Source organism: Neolamprologus brichardi, chromosome 13, assembly GCF_056152115.1.
Source record: "Neolamprologus brichardi isolate AB-2024 chromosome 13, ASM5615211v1, whole genome shotgun sequence".
NCBI lineage: Eukaryota > Metazoa > Chordata > Actinopteri > Cichliformes > Cichlidae > Neolamprologus > Neolamprologus brichardi.
Window position 1 is genome coordinate 593489 of NC_142116.1, and position 16512 is coordinate 610000.

The 16512-nt window shown below is 51.8% G+C and overlaps 1 protein-coding gene across 2 annotated transcripts in view; it reads left to right on the top strand.

Moving 5' to 3' along the window:
• The first annotated feature begins 766 nt into the window (after window positions 1-766).
• psda (pleckstrin and Sec7 domain containing a) overlaps window positions 767-16512 on the top strand; it is a 48977-nt gene continuing 33231 nt past the window's right edge. Inside the window, exons 1-7 of one of the 2 annotated variants that reach the window (XM_087849902.1) lie at window positions 767-982; window positions 7556-10000; window positions 10310-10412; window positions 12605-12879; window positions 12957-13228; window positions 14003-14237; window positions 14314-14573. In XM_087849902.1, the coding sequence (XP_087706028.1) occupies window positions 7724-10000; window positions 10310-10412; window positions 12605-12879; window positions 12957-13228; window positions 14003-14237; window positions 14314-14573 (3422 nt within the window). In that variant the 5' untranslated portion in view covers window positions 767-982; window positions 7556-7723. The remainder of the gene's footprint in view (window positions 983-7555; window positions 10001-10309; window positions 10413-12604; window positions 12880-12956; window positions 13229-14002; window positions 14238-14313; window positions 14574-16512) is intronic. The other variant, XM_087849901.1, reaches the window with a different exon arrangement.

The window sequence follows — 16512 nt, forward strand, 5'->3', positions numbered from 1 at the left end:
AGACTGATCACTGTAGTCCTGCTGCGCTCAAGTACACGCAAAAGTAACTAATACTCATGTTTAACTCATAATTGAACCTATAATTTCAGCTGTTACAAAAGGCGTCGGCACCTCAAGAAGGTTTCAGGAAACGGCAGATTAAAAATGATGAATGATAACAGGAAAAGACAAGCGTATATTTTTGTGAGTTTGGGATATTCTTCATCCTGAAGCTGGATCCAGGGTGGAGCCGACCAGCAGCTGTGACACAGGTAAGAGGACCCGTGCAGCTTGGGTCAGATTATTTTGAGTGAATCTGTAACCTTCTGCTTGTTGTTTCCCAGCTGCGAGTAACGTCCTCGTCTCTGGAGGGGTCGGCAGGAGTGAAAGACGTGTTCCAGCTCAAACAGGCCACGAATGTGTAAAAGCTTGATGTGTGTTTGTGCTGAGAGCACGGCACGGGGAGACGCACGCCGCACGTCACGCGGTCACTGTCAGAAGAGCGCCCCCTGTGGAGCAGCTACAGGTGTATGCTGATGTAACGCACAGAGTGATGAGGTCACAGGCTGTGGGGCGGTCCCGCTGCAGTGACGCGTGACATCACAGTTTAATCAGCCTGTAATTCTGCACATTATCCTGATACTGGACACCCCCCGCTCCCCGCGCTCCCCCCACCTTTCCTAAGCTGCCATCTGTCACAGCTGCCCGTCATTGGCTGTGAAGGAGCCGGGTCTGCAGACGGCGGAGCGCCCGATTGGCTGGCAGACTGTCTGGAAGGAGGAGGGGTAGGCGGGGCATCAGCTGATTACAAGAGAGGGGAAGTAGAGGTGGAGGAAGACGAGGAAGAGGAGGAGCTGAGCGCAGTCTGTAAATCCACGATGAGCCGGCGCTGCTGCAGACAACAAGTGTTCAGAGAGGAAGAGGAGGCCGAAGGAGGATAAAACCAGCTGTAGCACGCAGAGAGGCGGGTTACCACGGCAACTGCCGCAGCGAGGACACACAGGTAAGGTTACAGCGGCAGGCGTGTGTGTGTACGTGTGGTTTTATGTGGTGGATGAGCTGTGTGTGGTGGGAGGAGGAGGAGGGAATCCTATTAGCAGAGTCCAGGAAAAGAAGGACTAAGAGTGCTTATCACACACACACACACACACACACACATCTCACACTCTTTATATCTCAGGTATGAAGTAATCTGACCTCTCACTGCAGTAAAACTATGTAAAAATACTCTGAAACAAGTAAAAGTACTTGGTGGTTACCTCTGGGAGGAGAGCTCAGTCTGAACACAAACAAAGGCAGTTTGTACCACAGCAGCATGTAAGACACGATTATTGGACGCTCTCGTCCACGTAGAGTCCAAAAAATCATTTCAAAGGTCATATTTTAAGGAGCTGCTGCAGTTATCAGGAGACTTTAGCTCCCAGCGGACAGAAGCTTCCTCGGTTGGTCGATTAGTTCGTGTAATCGTGAGACTTTGGTTTAACAGCTTGTTCTGGATCCGAGTGACTCGGAGGAAGAACAGCAGCTCAAAGTCTGGTGGCTTCAAACAGAGTTTGTAACTTCTGTGAACTTTAACTAATATAATAAGATTTATTAAGCTGCAAACAGACATGAACTGCAGACACGAACAAGCTTCAGTGCGAGCAGCTGTCTGTCAGCTCTGTGAGGATCCTCAGGAAGACGTCTCCTCAGGAAGACGTCTCCTCAGCTGAGGGCGGCTCTGCCATCCGTGACTGATGGTGTCCTGCTGTGTGTTGTCAGATCCAGGTGTGCTTTCACTGCACTGACAGTGTGTTTGCATCGTTGTCATGCTGGAACAGGAAGCTGCTGTCAGTCAGATGTTTCCAGATGTTCCTGCGTGGTGGATCAGACTCTGTGATTCATCAGTTTATCAAAGATCTCCAACAGCTCTGACTGAGCTGCAGCTGAAACCATGACAGAGCCTCCACCAGCTTCACAGATGGCTGCAGACTCCAGGGTGCCTTCATTAAGAACGGCTTCTCGATCGGCTGAAGGTCCAGATCATCTCTCAGGTCCTGTTCAGCTGCTGTCGAGTTTTATGGCCTCCCACTTCTTCTTCTGTCCACTTTCCTCAGGGTTTTGAGGACACACTGACACCACGCTGAGATGTGCAGCGTTTCAGCTGACAGCTCTTTGGAATCACCGTGTTGGAGACAAAATGCTGTTTTCATGAGAAGCTGTGATATCGTTGGCATTTTTGACAGATTTGGTAAAGAAACTGGAACAGATGATGAGTTTGTGTGACAGCTGATGCTAACTAACTGCACCTCTGCTCAGGTGTGTGGGAGTCACTGTCACTGTCACATTCCTGTGAGGAAGGTCCGGTACAAGGACTGAACAGGAGAGGAAGAGCAGCCACAGAAGAACTTTAAGGAGCTTCAGGAAGCTCGAGAGCTGCTCAGCAGAGCCTGAGGGTGGCTCAAGACTTTTGCACAGCTCTGTGTGGCTCATTTGAACAGGCCTGAGAAACAAAGTCGTTTCCAGTCGTCTGGTTTAGAAACTATAAAACCAAACCATGAAAGTGAGGTTGGGGCCCCTTTGAGTGGCCGTTATATAAAAGCGAGGGGGCGATAATAAAATCACCAAAACGGTTTGAAAGCAAAGTGATTATTCAAATATGTGGAATCAGGAAGTCAAAGTTGGACCACGAACAGGTGAAACAGACAAATCCTTATCAATAATTATTGATCGGTGCACAGCAGCAGTTTAACACACGGCTGCAGTTAGAGAAGCAGAACAAAGTCGACCCCTGACCCTCGTCCTTTGCTCTCGGTTATCTCTGTGAGCGAGGATCGGCAGTGCAGCGGCTGTAAACTGAGGTCAGAGTTCAGGAGCTGCTGCTGCTTTGTTTCCTCTGCAGCCAGACTTTTGTCAACGACAGCAGGAAGCAACGCTCGGAGCCTCTTTTACCTCCTCTGACCTTTGACCGGAGAGCTCAGGCTGAGGATCGCAGTCAGTGAGGAAGGACTCGCACGTGCTTCAAGTCGTTCCAGCTGAGAGCCGGCGACGTGTCGGGCGCTCGAGCAGCTGCAGGAGTCAAAGTCACGTTCTGCTTTTAATTCGCTGCAGATATAAAACTTTGCAGCTGCTAAATGCGAGCCAGGCGTCTGGAAAAGGACTCCACAGAGGAGACGACAGCAGCAGTTTGCAGACCTGCAGCTCAGAGACCTTCTCAGTGACGGCGTCAGCGTGAGCGCCTCGCTCCATGCGTCGTTTGAACTTCAGTGTTTATGTCCTCATGTGTGTCCAGGTCAGCGAGTCGGAGAACAGTGGGCTCCTCTCACTGTGACCTCAGCTTCACTCACAAACCTGAAGCTCCGCCTCCTCAGAAAGTGTTAGTACATCTGCCTCACAGCAGCCATGCTATTGGCTGGATAAGATAAAAATTAGCTGAGGTGAAGCCGAATAGACGGCTGAGAGCTATGGCCGCCTGTGGTGCCGTCCACCTGTCAGTCAAAGAGGCCACGCCCCTAACAACACAGACTTTAATCCAGGTGAGCTATGAAAACATCCTCCCCTCGTACAGCTGTGATGAAGGAGGAAATGACCCACACACAGTCATGTTTATGTCTGCTGTGAAGGTCTGTGGGGACGGACTCACTGCTGCCTCTGCTGGACCTCAGAGGAACTGCAGGTTTGGCACAAGTTGTGTACCTGCCCTGGTCACACCTGCATGAAGCAGGTTTGGAGGGATGATCCAGTGTTTCTGTTCAGGACAGGAAGCTGATTATCTTGAAGCTGCTGTAGTGCAGAGACGAGGCTTCAGCTTGATTTCTGCTGAGAAGGAAAGAAAATCGGATTGGCTGATTTCTTCAGGTGGACGTTAGAGGAGCTGCAGATTTCACAGCGTAACCCGTCTCACCGGATTCGTCCGGTGCTGGAGGTGATGAAAGTGGTCTGTGACGGTGATGAGGACTGATGTGTGAGCAGCAGAGGAGTCAGATTCAATAAAGGCCGAGCTGCTTAGAGCAGTTTGGGGCACTTAAGCAGCTCTCTGATGTTCCTCTGCAGGAAAGACAAAGCGCCCTTTGATCGCGCTCCGAAGCAAAACCTGCCGCGGCGTCCTGTAGCAGGTTACATCGCTCGGGTGTCAGGATTATTTGGAGCTGATGCTCGTTGTAAAGACGCGAGTAGCAGTTTGTTACAGAAACACCGTCACAATAAGGACGAACTGCCGATCAGATTGTTATTAATGTGTTGATCGTTACAGCGCCGTTGCTTCTCTGTGGACGTGAACACGTCAGTAGGAAACACGGGACCTCAGTGTGACATAAAATACGATTTTTGATCGCTGACCCGAGGAGGGCAGCACTTACATCTGATTAAAGCACTGCTGGACCCGTCAGCCTCAGATGCAGGTTTGACCCTCTGATGGCTGTAAATGCCGCTGATCACGCCGCGGAGTCGCTCTCCTCGCCCTAAAGCATCCTTCCTGCTCTCCGTTCATCACAGAGCAATGTCTTCCTGCTCTACAGTTTGATGTGGATTTGATGAGTTTGTCCTGTTTTCCGTGGTGAACGTGTTTTAATAATGATCAGAACGCTCAGTTTTTTTCTACTCCTGGGTTTATGTGATGTCATAGAGAGTGGGTATCTTGTATGGAGGATTCACCCACTGAGTTGGTAGCCATTGTGGAATTTCCACAGATTCATCTGCAGGTCTGCAGGACATTAAACTGCAGGAATAGATATAGATGTGATTAAAGTTCTCATTTTAAAAGGAGGCTTAAAAACACTCAGCTCCACTGATGGCTCCTCCCACCAGACCTCTGAGTGAGCGCCATGGTCATTCTGACCGTGGACGCTTCTGTTCAGCCTGATTTAAGTAGCAGGCCACCGCTTTTATAAATCTCCGCTCTCAGACCTGCGGTTAGTGAGGGGCAGCCAGGAGAGGCGAGGAAGCGCCGAGTTAAGACAAAGAAGGATTATTTTGAACCATGAATCATGCTAAGCTGCTGCGGTAGGAGCTAGAAACGAGCCGACGGGTCGCCTTGTTGTTTCTGAGAGGAGACGCGCACTGACTCGCATCTCAGCACCAACATCTGCTCTACATCCGCCGTGCTGCTCATGCACGCCGCCGTGGCGCACGCTCTAAAGTTCACTCAGCAGGATAACAAAGCTCAGGTTCTTTGTTCTGGATCTACTCGAGATCAGAGCAGCAACACTTTGTGTGTGCGTGTCATTTCCTCTGACAGAAACCAGCAAAACTGGTTTTTAAGACGTGTCACACCCCCACACGTGCCAGCAAGGACGCACACGCGTGTGAGCCCGCTGTGGCTGCTTCATAATTACTGATGACAGAGCTGCAGGTGAACGCCGACGACACTGAAAGGGACCGAAATGACCTTTCGACCCTCGGCTCAGCACGTCTCACGCCTGATCAGCATCTCAAACGTCTCCTGTACGCCACTGTTTCCTGCAGCCTCTTGTGTTTTCATGTGACCTCTCCTCGTGATCTAAACGGCTGACCTACATCAGCGAGCAGCACAGAAGCTCAGCTTTACTGTAAAATGTGGAACAGGCGAGACGACACAGATAGGAGCTGTGCAAAGCCGAGAATAGAAGCACGAGCGGCCTCAGCGAGGTGGTTAAATGGAGCGTGATGGAAGGAGCGGGCTGTGTAAAACACGCCGGTCTGCGCAGACGTTCCTCCAGACACGCTCAGGAGGAGCGGTCACGGAGGTCACGGCGTGGCTGCCGACTCCTCACCTGAACACCCGTCAAGCTGCTCCTCCCTTTAATAGCCGAGCTGAACTCACGTGTCAGTCGCAGCCTGCTCGCCTACGCGCTCCTGCCGCCCCGTTGGAGGACGGCCAAGGGCAAGAGAGCACATGTAGATACCAGAGAACTGAGAAGGGCAGCAGCTTGTCTGTCTCAGCTGATAATGAGCCACACTGCACAAACACCTTCCTCACCCTTTGATCCAAGGTTTCACTCCCAAAATCTCCCTGAGGCCACGCAGAGCCTCCTCACCCCTCAGCTCCTGTTCAGTCACAACGACGCACATCGTCCTCACATCGTCCTCACATCGTCCTCACATCGTCCTCACATCGTCCTCACATCGTCCTCACATCGTCCTCACAGACCAACCAAACAAGCACATGTAAACTTTAAGACTTCGAGTTTTTCGCTTCAAACATTCAAACACTCTGTGCACGAGCAGTAATCCTGTGACTGCTATAAACAGTTTATCACAGTGGTTTTCTTCTTCTAGATCTTTATGACATCATACAGAGGGGATGCCCCCTATATGGTAATTTCAGAAGCCCCGCCCATGTGCTGTTGAAACGTGGGGTGGGGGTTAAACAGCCTACTTCAGAGGATGATCTGAGGAGCTGAATTATGGCAGCGTATGATATACAGAACCTAAAATCATGCAAAGCTGTTCTGGTCGAATCATTTGGTGCTTCTGTAACCAAACTGTGAGCCAGAACCTAGAACCCCTCCAAGGTTCCCCCAGAACCTCCTGAAGAGCGTTTGGCGACGGTCTCCCTCGGAGTCGGCCTGGTGCACCCTGGAGGGAGGAGCTGTTGTTTTGACAGCGTTGTTTTCATTTTTCTGTCCCTGAGCTTCGTGCTGATAAAACCTGTTGTGTTGCTCTCTGCAGGGTCTCCTTTTTGTGGGCCGGCGTTCTTTGAAAAATGCATTTTAATCTCAAGGAAAAGAAAATAAAGTTTAAATATATTTTTTAAAAAAGAAGTGTGAGAGTTATCAGAGAATTTCCCGCTCTGAGTTTTTTCCTGACATTGTCTGAAACTCGTTCACAGATCTGAACACCTCATCAGCGTTCCCGTGGTTGCTTTCATGACCACTTTGTTCCAACACAACAACATTAGATCACAATAAACTCTGTTTATCCTGCTTTTACACAGAGTTTCATGACTGTTCTCATCCAGTTTCCACACATTCACCTTCCTAACCCACACTGTGGGGCTGGGCTCTGCTTCTGATGACTAAAACATGAGGTGTTTGGTTTCTAGCAGTGAACCAGTCTGAGTGACCTAAATACAGGATTGGGTGAGAACTGATGAAGCGTGAGGTCAAACGGGATCATCAGCCTGAAGCTGTGCAGTTAGTGGGGTGGAAAACCTCTTTCTGTCACACTTTACATGCAGATTTCATTGTGATTGGTAGCTTCTAGTGACATCTGCAACTGTTTTAGTTACTTAATGACTACTTCCTGTTGATGATGATCACTCTGCGATGCTCAAAGCATTCACCCAGGAAAAGCCTCAAATTCAGTTTGTTTGTATTTTCTTGGTTTGGAAAAGATCTTTTTTCCAGTCTCCAAGTTTTAGGAATGCTAGGTGTCATTAACCTCTTAACATCCACTTGGTCACGGTGGACCAATCCAGACTTGGAGCTAAGAGTTCGGCTTATGCCTAAACAAAACCCTGCAGAGGTCGGCCCAGTGGGTGACGTGATGATTTGATATCTTGAGGAACTGGAAGGTTTAAAACAGCAAAGCTTAAATGATCAAACCTTTATGGATTCAACCCTTGTTGAGGATAAACTGGAATATTAACTTTGAACTCTGTCTGTGTTTCTTGCTGCAGGTCGAAGAGACGATGTGCAGCTGCAGGATGGACCTGGTCCCCCCGTCCTGCCCCTCACCAAAGACTCGATGAATTCTGTGCTGGACACCAACAAGTCTACGGACCTTTTGGACTTGTAGCACAGGTCCACAGCAGGGAGCACTGGAGCGTTTTAAAGGAAGGGCAGACATGTCCCAGGCCGGTAAGGTCCTCCACCTGTACGTCGAGGTGAGGTCTGTTGCTGAGGAGGAAGGTAAGGTGCCGGGCCGAGGAGATGATGGTTCCAGTCATCTGATGCTTCAATGCCCAGATGTTCTCCCTCACTCTCAGAGGAGCTCCGCCTACTCCAGCCGGAACCCCAGTCCGGATCTCTCTCCGATACAGCACCACATGGGGGGCGAGACCCACAGCTTGCCTCTCTCAAAGACCTCCTCCAGGCAGTCGGGCAACTTCCGGTCGAACGCCCAGCTTCAAGAAGATGCGCTGCATGACAGTTTTGGGCAGTTACTTGAAGTCCTTACACCGGGAATGACCGTTCCACGCCACCACGGCTCACTTGGACACATCGGTTCCTCAGACATGGATCCCTACCAGAGGAGGGTGTTTATCCCACCATCATCAACATCCTCTGGGAGGCTGACTGTGCCCTCCACACCAGTCAGCGGTCGCAGGTACTGCGAGGTCCCAGGGGTGGAGGGCAATGAGGGGAGGAAGTCCGTGGTGTCGTTTAGCTACATAGAGAAAGCAAACGTTCACAACACGGCCGCCCGCCGAAGTTCTCTGTCTCATAATGAGCCGGACAGTCCTTTCAAGGAAATGGGAAGCAGGAAGGCGCTGCCCGCTCACCTTCGGAAGAGGCTCAGCGATCCAATGTCGTACAATGGTTACCTGTCACAGAGCCACACCTGCCCGGCTCAGAGTCCAGCCCCACGGGGCTCGCCTTACCTGCAGAGAGCTAACCTGGACTCAGTGGCCAGAGGCGCCACCTACAGGGCGCTTGAGGAGTTTGGATCTCCAGAGCTTAAGCGCAGATTTGGAGGTCACCGATTTGAGAACAGCAGCCCCTCCCTGCCTCGGCAGTATCAGCCTTCTCGCTGCCAGACCTGGGGGGGCTCACCTGACCTTCCCCGCAGCACCCTCACCCTGCCGTGCAAGACCCAGCTCATGGAACTGGACAGGACCCTCTCCCGTAGTCCAGTGAACGGATTACCCAGAAGTCCTGCCTCCAACCATCTGTGTGCCCACACCAGCTGCTGGTCTGCAGATCCAGCCGCTAAACTGCACTCCAACGGCCCGAGCAAACCCAGGCCGTGGACGGGAGACGAGAGCCCCAGACAGTCGAGTAAATTTCACCCACCGTTACCTGCAGGGAGGCCCACAGACATCCAGCACGAGGTTCAAACTAACGTATCACCTGCCAGCACTTCCTGCACACCTGGGACCTCTCATCACAGCGCCCGTAATGCTAACACTACCAACACCAGCCAAAAAGCCACAGACAGCAGCTCAAGCAATAAACTGAATTTAACCAGCAGGAGTCCCTACAGGTTGTCGCGCTGCAGCAGAGCGAGTGACGCCGGCGATGTCAGCGGAAGGAGGAGTGCCTCCCCATCCTCAAACCTCGATGTGGCGTCTAAGTTGGCTCTGGAGGCCAGCAGGCTTTCCAGCATTTTTGCAGAGAGACGAACTCCGACTCCTCCTGAGTCTTTTCGGCCCGAGAGTCCCAAGACTGCACGGAAAGAACCACAACCGTACTCCGCCCTTTATGGACGGAGCTCGCCTGAGATTTTACAGGTGGATCCCTGGAAGGAAGTACCTCACACCAAACCAGGACGAATCTCCCCAGTCGCGTCACAGAAAGGCCTCTCCTCACCAGCATCGCCAGCCACGCCTGCTCGATTGTACCGTGCAGCTGCCTCTCAGTCACCTGAACTGGACCCACGGCAGAAACGGAGCGCATCGCCTAGTAAGGACATGTCCTCCCTGCACCGCTACCAGCCGCCACAGTACACCGGAGACCGCAGGTCACCCGGCGTGGAGCGAAGACAGTACGATCACCTGTCTGAGAGAGACAGCCCTGAAATCACCAGGAAACCCGTCTCCAGACCGACCGTGGAAGCTTTGCCTGTGAGCTGGACCTCCAGGCAGCAGGAGTGGATGGAGGACAGGAGCGACCTCAAAGAAAACTACCGTCAGGCACCTCCCAGAGTTTATGTTTCACACAAAGACGACAGTCGTGGAAAGGATGGGGGCGATAAAGGCGTGAAGACATCGGGGCAGGAGCAGCAGAAGCCGGGTGTGGGCATGACCAAGGATCCGACAGAGGAGGTCCAGGACCACAGCGGCGGCGCCGGGCCGTCCTCTCACAGCTCCAGCGGAGTGACGGGGAGCCTGAGGGACAGTCTGTCCCCGGAGACCTCGAGCCAGTCGAGCCACGATACGGCAGACGGTGGCTCCGGGATGCAGGTCGGATGGATGGGAGGGGGCGAGGGTGTGGTTGTGTAGGAGGAGGTCGTCAAGTAGAGCGTGTTGAGTCAGTGAGCTCCAATAAGTCGTCGTCTTCACTGCAATAAATCGATAATGAAAGCAGAGTAAAACTGCAGCTTTGTTTCCTCCCACTGCGCTGAAACAGGACCGGCCTCACGTTTACATAATGATGATTTCTGCTTTAGACTATTCTGCACCAGCTCAAACTTCTTTAATGCGTCACGAACGGCACGTATCCAACGCATGTTTGTAAACACATGTAAACATGCTACTTCCTGTCCGTTTCAGTCAGACGTCGGATCAGCAACAGCTCTGTCCTCCAGGTCGCAGAAGATCGCCCAGGCCAAGTGGGAGTTCCTGTTCGGAAGCCAGAAGAGCCGCTGCAGTAAAGGTGACATGACCTTTGACCTCAGGTCCTACACCGTGGACCGAATCCGCATAAACTCTATCAGAAAGAAGCCGTTTCTGTCCCTGTCGGGTCCAGACTCGTGTTTATGTCAGCAGACACACGTTATTATAAACTCAGTTATTTTATTGCGTCCAGTCGTAGGACGACACGACGCTCCACCAACGCATCATCAATAATTCACTGAGTCAGCTGATTTCATCTCTTTAAGTTCAGCAGCAGCTTTCATGACTCAGAGTGTGAACTGGAATATTAAACAGGATGAGCACCTGGGCGGGTTAAACAGTTGTTGGAGGTCACCTGCTGACGGTGTTGGTGGGCTTTCTGTCTGCAGGTAAACACCAGTGCTGATGGCGGCTCTTTACTAATGACTGTTTATGAAGCTCAGACGTGTCAGCAGGTGTGTCTCTGGCATCATACTGTGAATGTTACAGCATATATAATTTAACAGCAGCCCTTAAGTGAAGCCACACCCACCTCTTAGATACCACAGCAGGTAAATACGACCTTACAGGCTTCGTGTTCTTCATGCTGGGACGGCTCATAGCGGTGCAGCAGCAGCTGATGACCTGCAGCCTGTTTGCAGCAGGTTAGAGGGCCGCTCTGTCTCTGCTGCTGTGGAGTAAACACGGAGCTCCCGGCGTTCCCGGCGTCTTCTAAGCCAATTAGCCGAAGCTGCAGCTTAACGTGAGCTCAGAGGGGTTTTACAGAGAGTACAACTGTGCTCACAGGTGCTGCTGCACATCTCCGCTTCCTGTTCTTTACGTTCTCACTTAAAACTGGGCGTCAACGACACAGAGTCTTAAAGTTTGTGCTGGCGCGCTCTGAGCTGCAGCTCCGATCGTGTCTCTGAGCTCAGAGGTCTTCTTCTGTCCTGTTTGTCCAACAGGTCGTTGTAGACAGTTTGATATTGATAAAGTCTCAACATGGGACACAGCTCATCTGGAGTCCTTCTGTGTATGAACTGATCCGATTTACAATAACTGTGTGTGATTTAATCCAGCGGTCTCCAACCTTTTCTGCGCCACGGACCGGTTTATGCCCGACAATATTTTCATGGACCGGCCTTTAAGGTGTCATGGATAAATACAACAAAATAAAACTAGTACCGGTACCGAAAAAAAGAAGATTTATTCATAACACACGTGAAAAGACCCAGGAAAACCGAGTTAACGATAAAAACGATAACAAAATAACACTGAAAACCGATAAAAACCCTGAAAACTATACATTTCACACCTGAGCCTCAACTCTCGCGCCCGGTACCAAACGACTCACGGACCGGTACCGCTCCGAGGCCCGGGGGTTGGGGACCGCTGATTTAATCAATGATCTAAACTGTCCTCTAATTTGTTTGCACTCGTACGTTTCTGTAGTGAAATATCAGAAACGGGTCCAAATCCAGGGTTTTAGTGCTGCTTCCTGTTAAACTTGATCCATCAACGTTTCATGAGGATATCTGCTGGACTCAAACAGCTTATCCTTCATCACCGATCGAGGAGCGCAGCAGCAACCCTGGGCTTTTTATATAAAAATATATAGCCATCCAGCAGGCGTATCATTAGGAACAGCTGCTTTTAACACTGATATTTACTCTTAACTTCAATAATTACTTCCTCCAAACCATCAACGTGTCTTTTAGACCCCATTCCTACAAAACTGCTCAAAGAAGTCCTGCCATTGATTAATGCTTCGATCTTAAATATGATCAACTATCTCTAATAATCAGCTATGTACCACAGGCCTTCAAGCTGGCTGCAGTTAAACCTTTACTCAAAAAGCATCTCTAGACCAGCAGTCTTAGCTAATTACAGGCCAATCTCCAACCAGATCTCTGCCTCTTTTAAACAGCGTCTGTATCCTGTAACCGGGCTGAGGTGAGCGAAGGACGACCGGATACAGAAGCTCGTTCTGAGGCTACATCCAGTTAAAACGGCGTTTTTCCTCCCCGCTGTTGCTAAGTGTTTGCTCGCATGGCGTTGTTGATTGTTGGGGTTTCTGTGTTGTTGCAGGTTTACAATATGAACCAGCCTGAAGTTGCCGTTAAGATTTGGTGATAAACTGGATAAAAATAACAGAGAACTGGGGACCAATCAGAGTTTAGCTTCAACCCTTCGTACGACCTGTTTTGTGCTCTCTGACACGGCGTTATGAACATCTGCTTTTTCCTCCCGTAGACGCTCCGTCCACGACGCCTCCCACCAGCAGCTCGCCCAGTCCCACCCCACCCTCTTCCCTCCATCTGAAACCAGCCAATCAGAGGAGGGGGCGGGAAAGCGAGGGACAGAAGCTGTCTCATCACGAGGTCCAGCAGATCGAGGTGGAACTGGTGACCGCCGACCCTCGAGGCTCCTCCCCCAAGACTGGCATCATCCGGCGAACCCTGAAATACTCGGAGACGGACCTGGACGCCGTGCCTCTGCGCTGCTACCGTGAGACCGACCTGGACGAGGTGCGTGCGCCTCCACCTGTCTGCAGCTCACCTGCTTCCTTTTAAAACACGTCATCATCATCTCTTGTGTGGTGTAGGTGATGCGGGCGGAGGCAGCCGAGGAGGCGGACTCGGCCTTCGGGAGTAACCGCAGTGTCCTCGGAAACTCCACGTTTAACCCCGCTGACCCCTCCCCAAAATCTCGCCCAGGTGGAAGGAAGGAGGTTGATGGGGAGGAGGAGGAGGAAGACGAGGAGGATGAGGAAGAAGGAGGAGTGGTGAGCTGGGCCAGCGTCAGGATGCAGGGAGACCGGCAGAGACAGAAAGCCACGAGGGAGGAGGAGGAGGTGCTCAGCCTGCTGCTGAAGGGGTGAGAGGGAGGGGGCTGGGGGGGGCTGCAGGGGGGGGAGCAGCTGTCAGAGTAACTGATTACTCAAAGACTTCAGCTCAGACTGTTGTTTTCAGGCTCATTTACACCTCGAACCCTCGAAGCTTTAAGAACTTTCTGCAGCTCTTTTATTCCAGTCTGCTGTCTGTTTGCTTGAGGCTCTGCACACGTCTGTGTTTATCTTCTGTTTGGGGAGGTCACCTGTTTCTGTTTATCGGCTGCGTTATAAACTTCATTAACAACGACTTTCATCAGGGTTTCTGCTCATGTTCAAAGCTCCGCCCCGCCTGCGTGTGATCACAGGAGATGCTGCTGCACAGAATGAAGCATTTATTCTCTCACAGCCACAAAAGTTCAGCTGTAAATCCTGGAAGAAGCTTTTCTCCTGTCAGATTAAACATAACAGTAAAGTCCTGACTTCCTGTATCTTACTGTTCTGGCCTATGACAGGCCACGTTTCAAAATGTCACGCGGCGGGCCGTTTCTGGCCCGCAGGCCGTCTGTTTGACCCCCTGCTTTATATTCAGAGCTGCAGCTGAGGAAGAAGGGCTGCCTGTGTCGAGGCAGTCGTCTCTCCTGCTCCTTTCATCCTCTGTGATGCACATGCGTGTGAACTGAGGCCGCGTGCAGACTTTTGCTCGCGCTCGGCTTTTTAAACTTTGACCCCAGTTTGGTCTGAGCGGACTCGGCGTGAGCGTCTGTGACAGCCGGGGTTAAAAACGCAGTCAGGCTTTAACACGGTTTCTTCTTCCTCAGGTCGCCCGAGTCCTCCGACACCCACGGGGGCCTCAAGTCTCCGATCTCCATCGGCAGCCCCCGCCGACCCTCCGACAGCAACCTGGACTCCTTCAGCCGCCACTTCGAGAGCATCATGGAGTCCCACCGGGCCAAGGGCACGTCGTACAGCAGCCTGGACAGCGTGGACCTGCTGACCTCGGGATCCACGTCCGTGTTCACCTTCGACCTCCCCACCCTCACGCCGGAGATCCAGGTAGGACGCAGAAAGGAGGCGGGTCGCGGCTTCCTGTGCGCAGCAGGACGTAACGCCGTCTCGTCTGTGTGTTCAGAGTCAGATCTGCGAGAGCGCCAAGCAGATCATCGAGCTCAGCTTCGCCCCGCTGGCCCGTCCGGACCCGTCCGCCGCCTCTGAAACGTCTCGCTCCGAACTTGCGCTCAGCGCCTCGGGGGCGGGGCTCCGAGGAGGCTCCAAGGACGACGGCAGCCCTCCGGTCAGGTCCAAGTCGGAGAGAGAGTCGTGGCGTCGCTCCATCCTCAAAGACGGCTTCAGGAAGGCGAGCTCGACACCAGCGCTGCACGGCAGCATCAGGTGAGTCGCAGCGCTCGCTCTGCAGCCAACCAGACGAGGAGACGAGTGTGTGTGTGCGTGTGTGTGTGCGTGTGTGTGTGCGTGTGCGTGTGCGTGTGCGTGTGTGTGTGCGAGAGTGTTGTAGCTTCCTGGATGCTGTGATCAAACGTGATCTGCAGATTAAAGTGATGAGAGCTGAAAACTGCTGCAGGGACTCAGATCAGCCACAAGGTGGCAGCACAGCTCTGTGTGTGTGTGTGTGTGTGTGTGTGTGTGTGTGTGCGTGTGTGTGTGCGTGTCATACAGATGGAGAGTGCAGACATTTGCTCGGCACTGTTTGGCGTTTTGCTGAGTCGGACATTTTTCCTGCAGCTGTTTTTAACCTCGTGTTATTTTCCTGCAGTTAATCCTCAGATTAAAAAACCAGCAGCAGCTTTCAGCCTCGTTCACCTCACACACTCCACTTAATGAGGCACGAGCTGAACTAAACTACGCATTTAAGTTAGATGGACGAGGTTGTTGAGAAATAGTCGATTTGTGTTATTGGCGGTCGTGTTTCTGTGTTGAACCTCGGCCCAGCTTCGTGCAAACATCATGAAACCGTCATTTTAAAGTCGTGTGACTTCCATCTGAGCAGCTGGGAACACTTTTCAGGCTTTTTGCATTAAATTTCTCAAGTTTCAGTTTGTTTTATATAAATTTTCACAGTCAGACGTCCTGCCACCAGTCTGTCTGAGACGCTGCCCCCTGCTGACAGTAAAGCGCTACGACGCGTAGACCTCTGTGTGCAGAGCTGCGTGGAGTGTTTTTGTGTGGCGCTACTGCATCGAGACAGTAAACCAAACATGACATCAAATGTTTCATTAAATAAACAAACGTCTCACACACCGCCGTCCTGAGGTCATGCTCGATGAAGCTCGCTGCAGAGCGAGCTCACAGCTCGACAGCAACAAAGAAACAGGAAGTCAGTGGCTATCTTGTGATATTATTGAAGGATAACGTGTGGCGTGGTTGCTCGGGTCACCTGACAGCAGCGGCTCGACTCAGCGCTGCAGCTGCTTCTCTGGTTGCTGCTGCCTGCAGAGGTGATGGTTGAACGTCTGTCCACGCAGCAACACGCACAGCTCGACCCGACCGAGCCGCAGGCTGACTGCAGGCGGCTCCCGCAGGGCGACGAGCGGCACGTTTCCACGGCGCTCTCCTTTGCTCCGTGCTCTGCGTGGAGAACAAAGCGGTTTTGGTTGCACATCCTCTCGTGCTCCACTTCCAGCTTTATGCGGTTACTTTCCTTTAAACCAAACCACGGCGGTCACATGACGCAGGTCAGCTGATGGAGAGGTCAGCTGACCGTGTCCCACTGCTGTTGCAGCAGCGCATTAAACTCATCCTGACAGCTGATGTTTGTTTCTCAGGATGATTAACAAAACAAACAGATTTGATTAGACCAGCATCACCTGCCTCCACCTCCTCCTGTCCCAGCATGCTCCTCTGTTACACCGCCCTCTGCGTGGCCTCCTCCACTGCTCCATCTTCTCCCCCCTCCTCCCTCCTCTGCACATGCTCAGACCATCTCCGCCTCTGTGGCTCTGACCATCTGAACACCTTCATCTTTTGCCTCACTTTCCTTCATCTTCTCTCCAGAGCACGCCTCCACCTCTGCAGGCTCTCCTCCGCCCGCTCTCGCTGCAGATCGCAGTGTTGTCTGCAGACGTCACCTGTCAGGCTGTTCGTCTCACGTACTTCCTCATGCAGTACCACTTCCTCTCTCTGCAGCCAATCATCTGCTTCCTTAAGCATCACATGTTACCGTCATGTTTGCTTTAACTAATTCTGCAGATTTCTTGCAGACCTTCAGTTTCAGACGTTCGCCTGCTTGAACCACTCATTTTATTTTTAATGAAACTTTTCATTTCGTGCTCAGTTTATTCTGACTGAGCGTCACTTGTACTTCCTGTTTGTG